Source organism: Bos mutus, chromosome 8, assembly GCF_027580195.1.
Source record: "Bos mutus isolate GX-2022 chromosome 8, NWIPB_WYAK_1.1, whole genome shotgun sequence".
Lineage (NCBI taxonomy): Eukaryota > Metazoa > Chordata > Mammalia > Artiodactyla > Bovidae > Bos > Bos mutus.
In genome coordinates, this window is record NC_091624.1 from 101,088,367 (window position 1) to 101,107,024 (window position 18,658).

At 41.5% G+C, this 18,658-nt stretch overlaps 1 protein-coding gene across 3 annotated transcripts in view; it reads left to right on the forward strand.

Annotated features, from left to right (window-relative positions):
* Positions 1-18,658, forward strand: part of ELP3 (elongator acetyltransferase complex subunit 3) — a 122,656-nt gene that overhangs the window by 16,466 nt on the left and 87,532 nt on the right. For all 3 annotated transcript variants that reach the window (XR_011465197.1, XM_005900067.3, XM_070376001.1), the window contains 3 exons: positions 563-626; positions 3,021-3,089; positions 5,371-5,525. Coding sequence is in view for 2 of the 3 variants with exons in the window: in XM_005900067.3 (XP_005900129.1) it covers positions 563-626; positions 3,021-3,089; positions 5,371-5,525 (288 nt within the window). In the remaining variant the exon portion in view is untranslated. The remainder of the gene's footprint in view (positions 1-562; positions 627-3,020; positions 3,090-5,370; positions 5,526-18,658) is intronic.

The following is an 18,658-nucleotide window of genomic DNA, read 5'->3' on the forward strand; positions in this document are numbered from 1 at the left end:
AAAATGATACAGATGAGCCCATTTCCAGGGCAGGACTAGGGATGCGGATGTAGAGCGTGGACATGTGGACACAGCAGGAAGGAGAGGGTGGGGCGGGCTGAGAGAGCGGCACTGACACACGTACACTAGCGTGTAAAATAGCCCGCGGGAAGCTGCTGTACAGCACAGGGGGCTCAGCCCGGTGCTCGCTGGGGACCTGGAGGGGTGGGGTGGGGAGGGAGGCTCCAGGAGGAGGAGCTGTGTGTACACATCAGCTGATTCGCTTCATCAGACAGCAGAAACTAACACAGCCTCATATAGCAACTTCACTCCAATAAAAAAATTAAATGATAGCGGCTGCAGTACTCTGAAAACTACTGCAATATTGTTCCTTTACATGTTTACCTTTTTACTTATTAGTAGAAAATGTAAGTATTTGCAGAGAGCACAAAGGTACAATCTTCTGTCAGGATTTGAAAATGAAGCTGCTTCAAGCAGGGTTTTATGGAGACTGCGGGTCCCAAACTGGACAGTGGAGCTGAGTTCTGAGTCTGACACCCTCACCCTTTTGTTGTGTTGGCAGGTACTGCCCTGGCGGACCTGATTCAGATTTCGAATATTCCACCCAGTCTTACACTGGATATGAGGTAAGGTAATGTGAGGCTGACCGGAGGAGTGTTATGTCATACTTTACTTAGCATATGCTTTTACAAGTACTGGCTTTCTTAAAATTTTTCTTTCTTATTTTTTTCTTGATTGCACAAGTTACTCATTCATGAAATATTTGCCAAGTGCTTCTATATATTGTTCCAGTCACTGCAGAAATACTTACCTAAGCGCTTATTATGAACATATGTCAACACTGTTCTAAGTGCTTTACAACTTTAAATCTTCCAGCGGCATTTTGAAGGTAAACACTATTATTATCATAGTTTTATGGATAAGGAAACTGGAGCCTAGAAGGCTTTCACAACTGGCCTGGAAGACACATCCCGAATGTAACAGGGCCAGGCCTTGAATTCTGTGCACCTCACCAGGATGTTTTCCTGCCTCTGCAGCCATGGAAAAGACAGGTCAGGTCTTGTGGAATCTGCATTCTAATAAGTGGAGGGTAGATAGTAATGAAGGAGAAGGCAATGGCACCCCACTCCAGTACTCTTGCCTAGAAACTCCCATGGACGGAGGAGCCTGGTAGGCTGCGGTCCATGGGGTCGCGAAGAGTCGGACGCGACTGAGTGACTTCACTTTCACGCATTGGAGAAGGAAATGGCAACCCACTCCAGTGTTCTTGCCTGGAGAATCCCAGGGATGGGGGAGCCTGGTGGGCTGCTGTCTATGGGGTCACACAGAGTCAGACATGACTGAAGCGACTTAGCAGCAGCAGCAGATAATAATGATGCTGGGAAAGACTGAAAGCAGAAGAAGAGGGCAGCAGGGGATGAGATGGTTAGATAACATCACGACTTAATGGTCATGAGTTGGAGCAATTTCCAGGAGACGGTGAAGGACAGGGAAGTCTGGCATGCTGCAGTCCATGGGGGTCACAAAAAGTTGGACATGACTTAGTGACTGGACAACAAAACAGTAGTGAAACAAACGAAAAAATATCAGGTACCAGTTGAAATGGGAAGCAGGGAAGTGAAGTCAAGTAAGATATAGGAGAGGGTGACTTCAGCTTTGGTGGCTGGGAGGGGTGACGTGGTAACTGAGCCCCGAATGACAAGAAGAAGGCTTTCAAGAAAATCAAGAAGGAGCATCCCTAGCAGAGAGAATAGATAAAACGTGGAGCCAGAGTGAGAGTAACGGCAGGGCTCTGGAGCAGAGCGGGTGAGGGGAGAATGAGATCTGGGAGACAGTGACACAGAGGGTTGTAAGGCAAGGCAAGAAGTTGGCTATATTGGGCTGGCCAGAAAGTTTGTCCAGGTTTTTCCGTAAACTGTCAAGGAAAACCCCGAGTGAACTTTTTTGGCCAACCCAATCGGTGTCACGTGCAGCCATCCAGGTTTAAAGCAGAGGAATGGTATAATCTAGGCAGGTTTTAAGAGGCCTTTGATGGCTCTTGCGGGGGCAAGAGCGAGAGCAGGAGGCCACCAAGCAGGCTTTCCGAGCAGTCAACCCCTTCAGAAGAGGCCGGCAGCCAGCAACCTAAGTGACTTTTTTTATCTTCTTATGTATGGTTTTTCATTTTTTTCCTTTTTTTTTTAATAGATCAAATTGTAAAAATACAAAAAGAAATCTCTCAGTGAAAAGGCTTCCTCTCATCACTTTCCCTGGCCACCCCATTCGGCTGCAGCCCACTGAACAGTCAGTATCGTCCCTTTCCTGTTCACCCAGCATAGATATTAACAGCATAGACATATAAAGGCAATTCATCTTCTGTATCCTGACTTTGTACACAGCAGGTAGTCTGTCAAGACCTTGCCTTTCTTATTTAACAATGTGTCTTCATGGAACATTTCCTTTTTATTCTGTTTATTTATTATTTTTGGCTGTGCTGGGTCTTTGCTGCTGCACACGGTCTTCCTCGGCTGCAGTGCACAGGGGCCCGTCTTCATCGTGGCTTCTCTTGTGGAGCACGGGTTCTAGGCACGCGGCTTCAGTAGCTGCCGCACGAGGGCTCAGTAGCTGGGAACATTTTCTACCAGGACGTTGTTTGGTGGCCGTTGACCTTTTTATGACAGCGTGAAGACTTCATGTTAACCCATCAAAACCTATGTTGTAATTTAATGATCTGGCTCAAAGGTTATTTTCTCAAGGAACTCTTTTTGAGTATGCATGCACACCTCTGTCTAGAGCAGCAAAACAATGGTAACTCTGGGAATTCCATCAGCGTTTACACAAAGCTGTAACCATGACCCAGGGAGCTGCCTGCTATTGAATGAAGACCAGCCAGATAATCTTCAGGTCATTATTTCAAACTGACCACACTGAGGAAGGAAGGAAGGAGCCCAAGAGAATTTTAGTTTTTTATACAGCCCTTTTGAAACTACATCTTATTTTTAATTCAATGTGGGCATGACAGGATATTTTTCTTTTTTTAGCCAACCTCCATGCGAGCTATCCGTGCCAGGTATGACCCTTACCTGCAGACAAGACACCGGATCGAACAGGTAAGGTTTTAAAAAGCACTTTTTTTTTACATTAGATCTTTATACTTAGGAGGTGCTGTTGCTTGATTTGAGTTGAACCAGAAATAAGAACTGAAAGAATATTTCTCTCCTTCATAAGTTTTTAATATCCCATCTGAAGGAGAGGACAGTTTTGCAGTTCCTAGCAGGGTCAAAAACACCACTTGCTATAAAGACGATATTATTTTCTGTAAGGACTTTATAGTCTCTAAAGTTCTTTGAGTTTGTAGAAAGTCATGCGTGTTATGAAACTTACAGTGTGTGGCAGTGTCGAAGGTCTTAGGCAGTAGGTGGGTGGATTGCATTTTAGCTTCCATAAGCCAAGTGAGAAGTATAGTGGCTGCTTTGCTGGGGTGAGAATAGGGAATTGCCTACAGGGGAATGAGGGGCTCGTGGGAGCCATGGAATTGTTCTTTATAATGGTGGTTGTGGTGGTTACACAACTCTAAACTCATTTAATTGTACACTTAAAGTTAATGGATTTTATTGTATGGGGTTGGCCAGAAAAGTTGCAACATCTTATGGGAAAACCCAAACGAACTTTTTGGCCAACCCAATCTATAAATTATATCTTAATATGACTGATTAAAAAACAAGTACTATGTCAGTGGCCTTGGTGTGTTGAGAAGTCTGAACATTAACTTCATTTTAAACTTGCCTACTTTACAACAACGCAAGCACTGTCCGTAGTTTTTATAGTAACATCTAGTCAGGCAACTAGACAGACTGAGATGGAAAGTAAGACGTTAACAGAAAGTCACCTCTGTGTTCATTTCTTTTTTAGCCATGGTATTTAATTTATTTAAAATGTGTCAGTAGAGCTTGAAAGGTTTCTGTTTACCAAAAAGGAGTATGGGTTCTGGAAGATGTAGAAAGTACCAGAGGGCAGTGATTTTTTCCCAGCTGTAAATGTACTAGAATCACCTGAATGACTTTGTCAAAACACGCGCCCCGTTTCGCCACTGGAGTTATGCGGTGCTGTCTGATTTAGGGTCCAGGCAAGATATTTTGAAAAAGCTACCAGGAAGATTTAACTGTGTACCCCTGGTGAACGACCACAGCTGGAGTATTCTTTTAGTGTTGATAGCTATATACACATATATTTGTATGTGTTGCACATGCATGCACATACGCTTATGTTTGTGTAAGGATTTACATATGTATTGGGTTGGCCAAAAAGTTCATTTGGGTTTTTCCATAAGATGTTATGGAAAAGCCGGAGTGAAGTTTTTGGCCAACCTGCTATAAGGATGTATGTATTTATAAGTTGCTATATTCCATTTTCAGAAATAAGTATTCAAAAAGATAACTTTTTGCTCATATTAAGTGCAGATATCCTGTTTACTTAGTACATTAGAGTTCATAATTTGTAGTCCCCTTGACTGAGTTTTTCTCAAGCCTAACACCTGGCAAGAAATCGAAATACCTGTTTTTAAAAAGTAGAATCTTGACTTGTTGTTGAAAACTGGAAAGATCTGTATCATTGTGTCCCCATGTAGAGGAGATATTACATTTCAGACTGATTTCTACCCCACCCCGAAACCAGGCTGAAAAGGTGCCACCTGTATCCAGAATCTTCACAAATCAAAACTTTAAAGTTTTCATGTGAAACTGCTTTCCTAGTGCTGCTTTCTCATCTGGTGTTCCCTTTCTTTCGTTTGCATCAAGTCCTGGTTATATTGCCTATGGGCTTCTTCGTCCTCAATGCTGACCCCAAGGTCTTGCATAAAATACATACTGGGGGGCTCCCCTGGTGGTGCAGTGGTTAGGACTCTGCCTCCAGTGCTGGCGGACAGGTTCAGGCCCCAGTCAGGGAGCTAAGATTCTATGTGCCTCCTGGGCAAAAAAACAAAACGTAAAACAGAAGCAGTCTGGTAACAAATTCAGTGAAGTCTTAAAAAATACATAATCAAGAAAGATTTGTTCATTCTATTACAATGTATACAATTATGTCTTGTGTGATTATATTTGCTGCTAATTTATATCCTCTGTATTTCTGAATGTTCACTTAACTCTGTAAGTTGACATCAAACTTTTGATTATTTTAAATTCTTACTCTTTCTTCTTATTTGAACCGTAATTATTTTTCTTTCAGACTCTGGAGCCTATTTTCTTGAGTCTGTAGAATTTGCTCAACATGTTTGCTTCTCGTTTTTAAACTGTAGTGATAAAAACACTGCCAAGTAAAATTAGAAAATTTCAGTAAGCCACTTAAGAGTAGTTGACTATACCTTGCTAATGCTGACGAATTTATGTCTTTCAGTTAAAACAGCTTGGTCACAGTGTGGATAAAGTGGAATTTATCGTGATGGGTGGAACATTTATGGCCCTTCCAGAAGAATACAGAGATTATTTTATTCGAAATTTACATGATGCCTTATCAGGACATACCTCCAACAATATTTATGAGGCCGTCAAGTAAGAAATCCTAACTTTATCACATTCACCTGAGTGGTTGTTGGTTCATCCTCCTAGCAGCAGTCTGTGAGAATTCCTTCTGCTCTATGTCTATCCTCCTAGTTCTTTGGGGGACAAGGGAAGAGGTTTTTATTCTTTTTACTTGCATGGTTTTCATGGATTGTATGGTTAAATACATTTTTTCCAATTTTACTGAGATGTAGTTGACGTACAATACTGTCTACAGGTGTGCAGCATAATGACTTCACTTATATCGTGAAATGATGACCACGGTAAGTTAACAGGAATCACCTCAGCAGTCCTGGTGCTTGTTGTTACTGCTATATTGTGGGGAGAAGGATTATGTTTTTTAAAAGTGAGTGTGGTCCATTGGCATTAGTATTCTCACAAAGTCACTGCAAAAGAATAGAAAGAAAGGAAAAGAAAAACAACAAAAGATACAAAATCGCTGCACAGATCTTTTCGGCCTTAGGCTGGTCTAAGCTGCAGGAGTGGCCTGGATTGCAGTTGGTGAGCTCACCCAGAAAGAGCTCGGGCAGTACTTTTAATCTGAGACAGTGAGCTGCTATAAAATTGACAGAACAAATGACTATTATTTAATAGTTACTGTTTTATGACTTACTATCTGATGAGTGTTGAGTCATTTTTATTTGTGAATGGGATCATTTATTTGTTTCAAATTCTAGTTGATAAAACAGAAGACAGCTATGCTTTCTTTTGATACCTCCTGTCTCCATTTTTAATGAGAAGAAAACTAAAGTTTCCTAAGTTTGGTGATTTTAGAAGGGAAAGTCTTAAAATAGTTTTTATTTTCAGAAATTTCAGGGACACCTGGCTAAGCTACTGTGTACTCTGCCTTTAATTACTGAACGTTAATTGAAGGCCCACTAGGGACCATGCTCTGCCTGGGGTACCGGGAACAAAACGGTGAACAAGACGGATGCTGTCCTTGCCCTGGTGATGCTCACATTCTGCTGGTTCAACAGATGACAGACAGTAGGTGCCGTGGTGGAGACAGGCTGCTGTGCTGGAGAAAACATAGGCTGATTCTGAACGTGACCTGGTGATGTTTAAGCTGAGATCGGAAGTATGCGGAGCAGCCAGTCAGGCCAGGCGCAGAAAACGAATAAGACAGAGGTGCTGAAACAAGGAAGAAACTATGCGGAGGACCCAGTCAGGCCAGGCGCAGAAAACAAATAAGACAGAGGCGCTGAAACAAGGAAGAAGCTTGAGGTCTTCCTCAGAGAGTGGCTAGATTCCGGCGAACCAAGGAGCAGATGTCATGAGGGGAGCTTGAAGGCTGTGCTGGATGTTGAGGACTTCAAAACGCTGGAATCAGCAGTAGGAAGTAGGTGAATGGTTTCAAGCCAGAGAGTGACGTGTTCAGGTTTGTAGGTCTGAAGACATCCCGGCAAGTGGATTTGAGGGGTGCCAGAGCAGAAGTGGAAAACCGGGTGGGAGGCTGTTGTGCCCACCCCTGCTCAAATGAGGGTGGTGGCGCAGTGACAGAAAAGGGCAGATGGGTTAGAGCTATATTTTATTGCTGATGGACTTTGAATCAGGTTGGAAATAAGAAAGAGGGAGTCGAGGATGCACCCAGTGCATGGGTTGTAGAAAGCGACCGAGGGTACTGCTGCCTACCCAGATGCAAGAACAGGGGAAAGAACGAGTTTGTGGGAGAAAAGTCAAGACTTTTCCTTTGGCTTCATTAAGTTTGAAATGCCTCAAGTGGGGACATGTGTAGGCGGTACAAGAGATGTCTGGGCTGGCAATAAATGGTCCAGAAAAAAATGTTCTGTAACATTTCATGGAAAAACCTGAATGAACTTTCGGCCAGCCCTCTAAAACTGAGGAGTATCCGATTGTCACAGGTGTTTATCATCACACAAATGGGTGAGCTTACCTTATGGGAGAGTCTCATGAATCTCCAGGGTACACCACATGATAAAGCAAGTTTTAGAGCGGCTCTTACTGTGTGATCCCGTCTCGTGTGTGGCCATGCCTGTGTGAGTATAAATACGTGGAAGCGGTGATGGAGTCATGGTCATCCTTGGCATCCGTTAGAACCGTGCGGAGGGGACCGTCACATTTACACTGTCTGCAGTGTGCTGGGCGCTGCAGTGAGTATTTACTTACTTGATTCTCGCAAAAAATCTTTGAGTTACATATTTAAATCATCCCTGTTTTACAAGTGAGGAAACTGAGGCCCAGAGAGATGAAGCCCCTTGGCCCAGGTCCATAGGAAGTGGAGTGGGGCCTGTGAAACCAAGGCAGCTTTGTTTTCAGAGCCTAAACTTGGCTATAATTATAACGCAGGACATCGTGCCAGGTGTAAAACGAACGAGAGTGCTTGTCTGTGTGTGTGTGAGCACACGTTTGTATACATCACCAGAGCTTCAAAATACTGGAAGAAATATGTGTTTTGTTTTTTTTTTTCCTTGCACTCCCTCTCCCACTGCCTTCAGGCTTTTTTTTTTTTCTGGCTTCTTTTTTATTACAGTGGGGGTGGGTTGGGTGCGGGAAGACAGCTAATTATAAGGTTATTCAAACATTGCCCCTCTAAGTTTTTTGCAGGGTCATAAGTAGGACTTGAATGAACCCAAAGATGCTTTCATTATCCTGTAATTAAAATAGTTCTTGGCATGTGGCAGCCACAAGTAAACTGGTGAATGGATTTTGAATGATCATCTGTTGCTCGGATATTGACAACTAATGACCCACGTAGGGGTGCCTCTTGGAATGGGGGGCAGGGTGTTGTGCTCACCCTACTTCAATCCCCTTAATGTCTTAATGCTCTCCTTTGGGTTAGTAAAAATGAAAAGAGTAGAGAGACTTTTTCATAAGTTTAAATAAATCTCCAGAGTAGTTTTGAAATATGAGGGAAGTGGGCAGGACACAGCCTTTAAAAGAATGAGGTGGGCATGGGTGTGCACGTGCACTCTGTCGTGTCCAACTCTCTGCAAACCCATGGACTATAGCCCACCCGACTCCTCTTCCCGTGGAATTTCCCAGGCAAGAAGACTGGAGTGGGTTGCCATTTCCTTCTCTAGGTGATCTTCCTGACCCAAGGATCAAACCCAGGTCTCCTGCGTCTTCTACATTGGCAGGCAAATTCTTTACCGTTGAGCCACCTGGGAAATCCATGACATGGCCATGGGGCATGACAGACTGGTTGGAACCAAGATGGTGGAACAGTTAGCCTCTAGTAGACACTGAGCCTTATCATACACTCATTGTAATACGTTAGCATGCTAAATAGCACACCCTCCAGTGCCATAACGGTTCTAAGGCTAACCAAAGAGGTCAAAAAGTGGATGGTGATTCCTGGAAATCTCTGCCTCATCCCCAAAATAATTGGAATAATTCTCCCACTTGTCATAGTTATTGTTCAGTCATGTCCAATTCTGCTACCCCATGGACTGCAGCACACCAGAATTCCCTGTCCTTCACTATCTCCCAGAGTTTGCTAAAACTCATATCCATTGAGTAGGTGTTGCCATCCAACCATCTCATCCTCTGTCGTTCCCTTCTCCTCCTGCCCTCAATCTTTCGCAGCATCAGGGTCTTTTCCAATGAGTTGGCTCTTTGCATCAGGTGACCAAACTGTTGGAGTTTTCAGCTTCAGCATCAGTCCTTTCTATGAATATTCAGGGCTGACTTCTTTTAGAATTGAGTGGTTTGATCTCTTTGCAGTCCAAGGGACTCTCAAGAGTCTTCTCCAGCACCACAATTCAAAAGCATTAATTCTTTGGCACTCAGCCTTCTTTATGGTCCAACTCTCTCATCCATACCTGACTACTGGAAAAACCATAGCTTTGACTAGATGGACCTTTATCAGCAAAGCGATGTCTCTGCCTTTTAATGCACTGTCTAGGTTTGCCATGGCTTTTCTTCCAAGGAGCAAGCGTCTTTTAATTTCATGGCTGCAGTCACCATCTGCAATGATTTTGGAGCCCCAAAATATAAAGTCTGTCACTTGTTTCCCCATCTGTTTGCATGAAGTGATGGGACCAGATTCACTTCTTACCTATCACTTCACTTCAGAATTCTTTTGTGACGAAGCTAGAGCCTCAGATTCAGTAACAGTTTGAGATGCCCGGGTGGCGTGCTCAGCATCTGGGAGAGTGGGTGTGAGCAGCCTACTTTGTGTGATGGCCACCAGAGGAGGTGATCGGTTAAATCTGTGTCCATGAATTGACTTTGAGCAACAGCAGGCCAGCCTGATCTCCATCCTGCAGGGCCTTGAGTAGCAGGATGAAATAGGACCTTATTTTTACTGCTCATTCGGAACCTTGATCATTCATGAATATGAGTCATACTGAGTAAAATGCTGAAGTCTTTCAAACTTCCGAGGGAGTCATGATGTAATCCAACGCCTTTTTCCTAATAATACTGACAAACAGATGACAGCTTAGAATAAAACGCAATTAGAGGAAAAACAGCCTTAATTAGTTCAAAGCCCCATGACGTTAGGATGACAGCGGTACCTCAGAGGATTACTGCCTAAAAATCCACTGAACTCTGAGAATTCCCTCTTAGGATCAGATCATCTGTTCAGACCGTCACACTTTTCTCTCCCCATGCTTATGTGTTATATATTCTTTTCTCAGTGCAGCTGATCTCTTGTTGCAGACCTTGTGCATTAAGTGAGTTTGAATCATAAATATCTTAGACTTGTTCCACCCCTTAACCCCCCCTCCATGAAAATTTGCTGCAGAGATTTTTAGTCTGTTTTTTGGGTTCCTTAGGTCACGTGAGCTAGCTAGGCCAGTTGAAGATGTGTATAATGTATTTTTAGGATACAGTTAATTTGACATTTTATCAACTGAAACTTTAAAATTTTGCAATGCAAAGAGATAGAGGGAAACAATAGAATGGAAAATACTAGAGATCTCTTCAGGAAAATTAGAGATACCAAGGGAACATTTCATGCAAAGATGAGCACAATAAAGGACAGAAAAACTATAGAAAAACTATACAAAAAAGTTCTTAATGACCCAGATAACCACAATGGTATGTACACTCACCTTGAACCAGAGATCCTGGAATGTATCATGATGAACAAAGCTAGTGGAGGTGATGGAATTCCAGCTGAGCTATATTTAAAATCCTAAAAGATGTGCTGTGAAAGTGCTGCATTCAATTTGCTAGCAAATTTGGAAAAGTCAGCAGTGGCCACAGGACTGGAAAAGGTCAGTTTTCATTCCAATCCCAAAGAAAGGCAATGCTAGAGAATGTTCAAACTGCCACACAATTGCACTCATCTCACACGCTAGCAAAATAATGCTCAAAATTCTCCAAGCCAGGCTTCAACAGTATGTGAACCAAGAACTTCCAGATGTACAAGCTGAGGAACCAGAGATCAAGTTGCCAACATCCACTGGATCAGAGAAAAAGCAAGAGTGTTCCAGAAAAACATCTGCTGCTGCTTTATTGACTACGCCAAAACGTTTGACTGTGTGGATCACAACAAACTGGAAAATTCTTAAAGAGATGGGACTACCAGACCACATGACCTGCCTCCTGAGAAATCTGTATGCAGGTTAAGAAGCTACAGTTAGAACCGGATGTTGAACAATGGACTGGTACCAAATTGGGAAAGGAGTACATCAAGGCTGTATATTGTCATCTTGGTTTTTTAACTTATATGCAGAGTACACCATGCAAGATACCGGGCTGGATGAAGCTCAAGCTGGAATCAAGATTGCTGGGAGAAATATCAATAACCTCAGATATATAGCTGACACCACCCTAATGGCAGAAGGCCAAGAGGAACTAAAGATCCTCTTGATGAAAGTGAAAGAGGAGAGTGAAAAAAGCTGGCTTAAAATTCAACATTCAAGAAATGAAGAGCATGGCATCTGGTCCTATCACTTCATGGCAAATAGATGGGGAAACAATGGAAACAGTGACAAACTTTTTTTGAGGGGGCTCCAAAATCACTGCAGATGGTGGACTGCAGTCATGAAATTAAAAGACACTTGCTCCTTGGAAGAAAAGCTATGACCAACCTAGACAGCATATTAAAAAGCAGAGACATTAGTTTGCCAACAAAGGTCCTTCTAGTCAAAGCTATGGTTTTTCCAGTAGTTGTATATGGGTGTGAGAGTTGGGCCATGAAGAAGAATGGGCACCAGAGAACTGAAGCTTTTGAACTGTGGTATTGGAGAAGACTCTTGAGAGTCTCTTGGACTGCAGGGAAATCAAATCAGTCAATCCTAAAGGAAATCAGTCCTGAATATTCATTGGAACGACTGATGCTGAAGCTGAAACTCTAATACTTTGGCCACCTGATGTGAAGAACTGACTCCTTAGAAATAGACCCTGATGCTGGGAAAGGTTGAAGACAAGGAGAGGACGGCAGAGGGTAAGATGGTTGGATGGCATCACTGACTCGATGGATGTGAATTTGAACAAGCTTCCGGAGTTGGTGATAGACAGGGAGGCCTGGCATGCTGCAGTCCATGGGGTGGCAAAGAGTCGAACACGACTGAATGACTGAACTGATATTCTTTGTGTGAAGTTTTAGCTCTATTTTTACAGAAATGGTCTGATGCCTAGTGGTGTGTATAAATTGTCCTTTTTGGGGTGAAATGAACTTTTACTCTGTAACTTCAGATCACGGTATGTGTGTAGAAAAAGTCTTTTGAAGAAGAAAGCCTCTTTCTCTAAAGGACAGACCAGAGCTGGCGTTGTTTTGTTTCTGTTCTTTAATTTACCTCAAGGGGGCAATAAACACTTTATTTTCAGATAAAAATTTATATGTGATTTGAGTTTTCATTGCGGCAAATATGAATGGCTCTCGGGAAGTAGTAAAAGTACAGTCTGGGAGCCATAAAGCCAGCCATAAACGCTACACTGAGTCCTGCCAGCCCACTTGGCATGTTTTGCTCTTTTTTCTCCTGGCCTCTATGCTTTTATGAAATAATCTAGAGAAAGCCAATTTGCAGTCTTGTGTTTGTGGAGGTAAATTTTTACCGCCAGCTCCCTATAATAAAATTGGTATTTGTTTTTTAGGGAAGCTTTGTGTAATTTGAAGAAATAGTTGTCTGGTTGGTACTACAGAACGCAGAAAACTTTTCAAACGTTGACATCCTTGCAAAATGTAGAGCAGCCCAGAGATACTGTGTTTTGGACATAACATTTCCTGCAAAATTTTTGGATGGACATTCATCTTACTGATCTAAATTCTCTTGTATAGATGGTATTTAAGAAAAATATTTGGGTTCCCTAGTGTGGCTCACCTCTCTCAGATGTAAGGTAGTAAATTCATGTTTATTTTCCTAGTCTGCATGCATGCATGCTCAGTCGTGTCTGACCCTTTGCGACCCCACGGACTGTAACCCACCAGGCTCCTCTGTCCATGGAATTCTCTAGGCAAGAATACTGGAGTGGGTTGCCTTTTCTTACTCCAGGGGATCTTCCCCGCACAAGGACTGAATCCGTGTCTCCTGCCCTGGCAGGTGGATTCTTTACCACTGTGCCGCCAGGGAATCCTTATTTTCCTAGTAGTTGGTACTAATATGACCACACAGATACAGTACTGAGTTACATACTGGGACTTCCCTGATGGTCTTGTGACTAAGACTCCACACTCCCGATGCAGGTGGCCCAGGTTCGATCCCTAGTCAGGGAACTGGATCCCACGTGCTGCAACTAAGACCCAGCGCAGCCAAATTTTTAAAAATAAATAAATTTTCTTAAAGTTATTGTTCATATTGTGACAAATGAGTCAACCTCATTTAAAGCTAATAGCCGTTGTTCGAACTCACGTCGAGTTCTACTGTTAGCTCAGCTGTGTCCCTGCTTCACTGTCATGTGTCCAATCTAATTCACGTTTTGCTTTTTTCTGAAAAGATGAAGAGTTAGAGTAAGGGAAAACTCTAACGAGGTGAACTTGGTTAACATTTATGGCAGGGTAGTAGCAAGCAGTACGCTAGCTCCCTGCGGCTGGGAACACTGGAAAGCTGAGGAAACAGAGAGTCGAGGACGAAGCAGGTTTGGTTTCTGTGAAGACTCATTAAATCAAGCAAAGTGCTAATCACTGCTGTCATTTAGACTAAGACCGCAGTAGTGTCTGGAGATCATCAATTACTGGTGACTCTCGTCCTTCAAAAATCGTCACCCTGGAGATGAAAAGGACCGGCAGTGGGGTGTGAGTCACCCATTCGCCAGAATGCACATGTCGCCAAATCACTCAAAGCAACCTTTTAACAGTTGTATTCCTTTTTAATCAGTCTTGCCCAGAAGCAGTTTTACATTCAATCTTTGTTGCTCCTTGGCTGTTCTCACAAGATGCCATTTAAAAGGGGAGTTACCCATCAAGAAGTGGGTGAGTCATACCTTCTCCCTGTGGAATTTTTAATTCATTTCCGTTCCTTCCTTTTTTTTTTTTCCCCATGTCCATCAATGAGTTTAAAGCCCCCAACTATGTCCTCCTGAGTCCTGGAAAAACTAGAGTGCTAGGTAACACTGGGTACCAGGCCCAGAAGATAATTTCATAGATTTGCAGAGTAACAGAGAAAGCAGAGCAACCTGAGAAGCCCTGAAAGTGATCATCTCCTGCCTTTCTGGGCTTTGGCTCCAGTATCGCACCTCCCACCCACCCCTCACTTTGTATATTGATCACTTTTACTACCTCTCTTGGTAAATCAGATTTTCACAGACGGTAACCAGGATCCTTGACACTGGCAGCACAACCTAGGTACAATCTTAGTCATCATAAAGAGATATTAGTTTTTCTCCCAACATTTTTTTTTTTGAAATAAAAGTGGAAAGAATTTTCCAGTGAACATCACATACTTACAACCTATGTTCTATGACATGTGCTTCATCACATACTTAGCTAACTAGCCATTTCTGTGCATTCATCAATCCCTCTTTATTTATTTATTTTAACACATTTTAAAGCAGGCTTCAGTATACTTTCCCCAAATACATCATCATGCACATCATTAGCTAGTTCACTGTAGTCTTTTCTTTTCAAGTAAATTTGAATGAATTTACTTGAAAATGAAGTGCACTGATGCTAAGGATACTGCTTGATGGGTTCTAACAAATGCATGTACCTGTGTAACAAAACCCTGCTAAGACAGAGAACATCATTGCCACCCAGAAAGGTTCCTCCTGCCTCCTCCCTGTAAACCCCACCTGGACTCCCAGAGGCGGCCATTGTTCTCATGTTGTCCCCTTTCATAGATTAGTTTTGCCTATTAAACGTCATGTATTGGCTAGCCAAAAAGTTAGTTCGGGATTAGTAAGTCAGTAAGATGATCTAGAAAACCCGAACGGACATTTTGGCCAACGAAATAAATGGAACCAAATAATACATATTCTTTTGTGTGAGACATCTTTTCATGAAGAGTTATATTTTGAGCTTCATCCATGTTGAGTTTTATAATAGCCATTATCTTTTTAGTTCTGGGTAGAATTCCTTTGTAGGCGTAGACCATAGTTTGTTTATCCATTCTGTTGATGGATAGCTGGGCTATTTCCAGTTTGTAGCTATCATGATAAAACTTCAGTGAGCATACTTATGCAGTCTTTTTGTGAATGTATGTATTTATTTCTCTTGGGTGTAATAACCATCATGCGTTTAGTTTCAAAACTGCCAGACATTTTCCCAAAGTGGTTGCATCATTTGTACTCCCACCGGTAACATATGAGTGTGCATTTGTTCCAGATCCTCACTAGAGTAGGGTGGTGCCAGTCTTTGGAAGTTTAGCCATTCTAGTGGGTGTGTAGTGGCATCTCACTGTGCTTTTAATTTGCGTTTTCCTGCTGACTAATGATGCTGAGCACTTTATTATGTACTGATGCTTTCTGTGTATATTTCCTTTGTGAAGTGTGTGTTAAAACCTTCTGCCTATTGCCTATTGTTTTATTTTTTATATGCCCTGGATTCTAGTCCTCTGTTCAATCTCTGTTTTGTAAACACGGAAACCCAGTCTGTGACTTGACTGTTCATTACGTTAAAATCTTTGAACAGAGTGTTTTGTTTTGGTAAAGTTTAATCTAGCAATTTTTTTCTTTCATACTTACTGCTTATTTTGTATTATCTCTTAAAAAACCTTTGCCTACTCACAAGGCAAGGGGATATTTCCTGTGTTTTTTTCTAGTTATAGATTTGACTTTTATGTTTCATATGTAGGCTTATGATCCATCTTGATTTAAGGTTTTATGTGTAGTGCATGATAGGCGTTGAGATTTCTTTTTTTCTATATACATACCTAATTGTTTCAACATTACTTCTTTTAAAACTTCCCTTTCCCATATAGATTGTATTGGCAGTTTTGTCAAAAATCTGTTGGCGATATAAATTTTGGACTGGACTCTTTTCTGTTCCATTGATCTGTTTTCGGTCTTTATGCCAGTACCACAGTCTTGATTACTGTAGTTTTAGGGTATATCCTGAAGTAGTGTAAATCTTCTAACTCAGTCCTACTGTTTTAAGATTGCTTTGGATATTTTAGGTCCTTTGCCCTTCGTATGGAGAAGGCAATGGCAACCCACTCCAGTACTCTTGCCTGGAAAATCCCATGGATGGAGGGGCCTGGTGGGCTGCAGTCCATGGGGTCTCTAAGAGTCAGGCACAACTGAGCGACTTCCCTTTCACTTTTCACTTTCATGCATTGGAGAAGGAAATGGCAACCCACTCCAGTGTTCTTGCCTGGAGAATCCCAAGGACAGAGGAGCCTGGTGGGCTGCCGTCTATGGGGTCGCACAGAGTCGGACACGACTGAAGTGACTTAGCAGCAGCAGCCCTTCTGTATAAAGTTTATATTTGTCAATTTCTAGTAAAAAGTGTGATAGGATTGGTATTGTGTTTAAAGTATAGAAAAATTTTGAGAAAATTGACAATTTAACCTTCCAATTTATGAACATAGTCTGTCTTCTAGTTTTTAATTTCTCTTAGCAGTCTTTGGTTTGGAGATTTTGTAAGCTTTTGGTTAAATTTATTTCAAAATTTGGGGTTGGCCAGAAGTTCATGTGGGTTAAACAGGACAGACTTTTTATAGTCAATCCAATATTTTGTTTGTTGATGTTATATTAAGTGAAATTGTTTTCAATTGTATTTTCAAATTGTTTGCAGTTAGTATCAAGGTACATAGTTGATTTTTGTGTATTAACCTTATAGCATATGAACTTACTAAATTCACTACTCAGTTCTGTAAGTTGTTTTTTGTAGATATGCTAGAATTTTCTTTAAAAATAATCATGTAATCTGCAAATACAGTGAATTTTAATTTTTTTCCTTTTGGTTGTGGATGCTTTTCTTCCTTATTGCAATAGCTTGGACATTTTGTCCAGTGCTAAATGAAAGTGATGAGAATGACTCTGTCTTACTCCCAATAATATAGGGAAAACATTTGATACTGCAGTATTAAGTGCAGTGTTACTTGAGAGTTTTTTTTTTTAAGATATCTTTATCAGATTGAAAAATTTTGCAGAGTTTTATTGTTAACTCATTTGTCTAATGATTTCTCTGTGACTAAATGATAACAGGCTTTTCCTCTTTCATTCTGATAATGTATATTACTTTGATTTTTTTAATCTTAAACTAACCTTGCATTCCTAAGATAGACCCTGCTGCTAAGTCGCTTCAGTCATGTCCGACTCTGTGCGACCCCATGGAGTGCAGCCTACCAGGCTCCTCCGTCCACGGGATTTTCCAGGCAAGAGTACTGGAGTAGGGTGCCATTGCCTTCTCCAAGATAGACCCTATTTGGTTGTAATGTATTTTTCTTTCTACATATCACTGGATTCAGCTTTCTAATACTTTGGAAAGGATTTATTCATGGGGGATGGTGCTCTGAGATTTCATGTTTTCTTTTCTTTGTTACATTCTGGCTTCAGTGTTATGCCAGCCCTATAAAACAAGTTATGAAGCATTTCCTCCTTATTTTCTGAAAGACTTCATGTAAGATGAATATTATTTCTTCTGTGTGTTTGCTGAAATTCATGAGTAAAACTGTCCAAGACTAGAGTTTTCTTTATTGGAGGGCTTTAGATGATTAGATACAGGGCTTCCCTGGTAGCTCAGTTGGTAAAGAATCTGCCTGCAGTGCAGGAGACCCAGGTTTGATCCCTGGATCAGGAAGATCCCCTGGAGAAAGAAATGGGAAACCATTCCAACATGCTTGCCTGGAAAATCCGATAGACAGAGGAACCTGGTGGGCTGCAGTCCACAGGGGTCCCAAAGAGTTGGGCACAACTGAGTGACTCACACTTTAGATGATTAATTCCATTTCTTTAATAGACAAAGGGGTATTCAGATATTATGTTTCATCTGTGTCCATTTTCGTAAGTTGTGTTTTTCAAGGAATTTGACTGTTTTATCCAAGTTGTCAAGCTTTTTGGTATAAAGTTGTTCATAACATTCCCTTCAGTTCAGTCGCTCAGTCGTGTCCGACTCTTTGCGACCCCGTGAATCGCAGCAGGCCAGGCCTCCCTGTCCATCACCAACTCCTGGAGTTCACTCAGACTCACGTCCATTGAGTCGGTGATGCCATCCAGCCATCTCATCCTCTGTCGTCCCTTTTCCTCCTGCCCCCAATACCTAACATTGCCTTACTTTGTTTTTAATGTCTGTAGGATGTTATTGATCACCCCTCCTTCAATCCTGATATAGATAATCTGTGTTCTTTCTTTTTTTCTCTATCAGTCTAGTTGTGGTTTATCAATTTTGTTGTTCTTTGCAAAGAATTAACTTTTGATTTTGTTTATGCCCTCTACTTTATATATTTCTGCTTTTATTCTTATATCGTCTTCTACTTTTTTTGAGTTTACTTTGCTTTTCTTTTTCTTTGCTTAAATAAAGTATAGAAACCTAGCTATCCTATAGACCTTTTTTCTTTTCTAATGTAAGTATTTAAAGCTTTAAGTTTTTCCCATAAGCACTGCTTTGGCTGAATCCCACAAATTTTAATATGTTCTGTTGTAATTATTATTTAATTTACAATGTTTCCTGAAATTGTATTTTTACCTGTGGATTGTATACAAATGGATTGTTTAATTTCTGAGTTTCCAAAAACATGGAGTTTTTCTTGATTTCTGATTTTAATTCCCTTTTGATCAGAGAGGGTTTATTCTGTACCATTTCAGTTTCTTAAAAGTTTTTTTTATTGAGACTT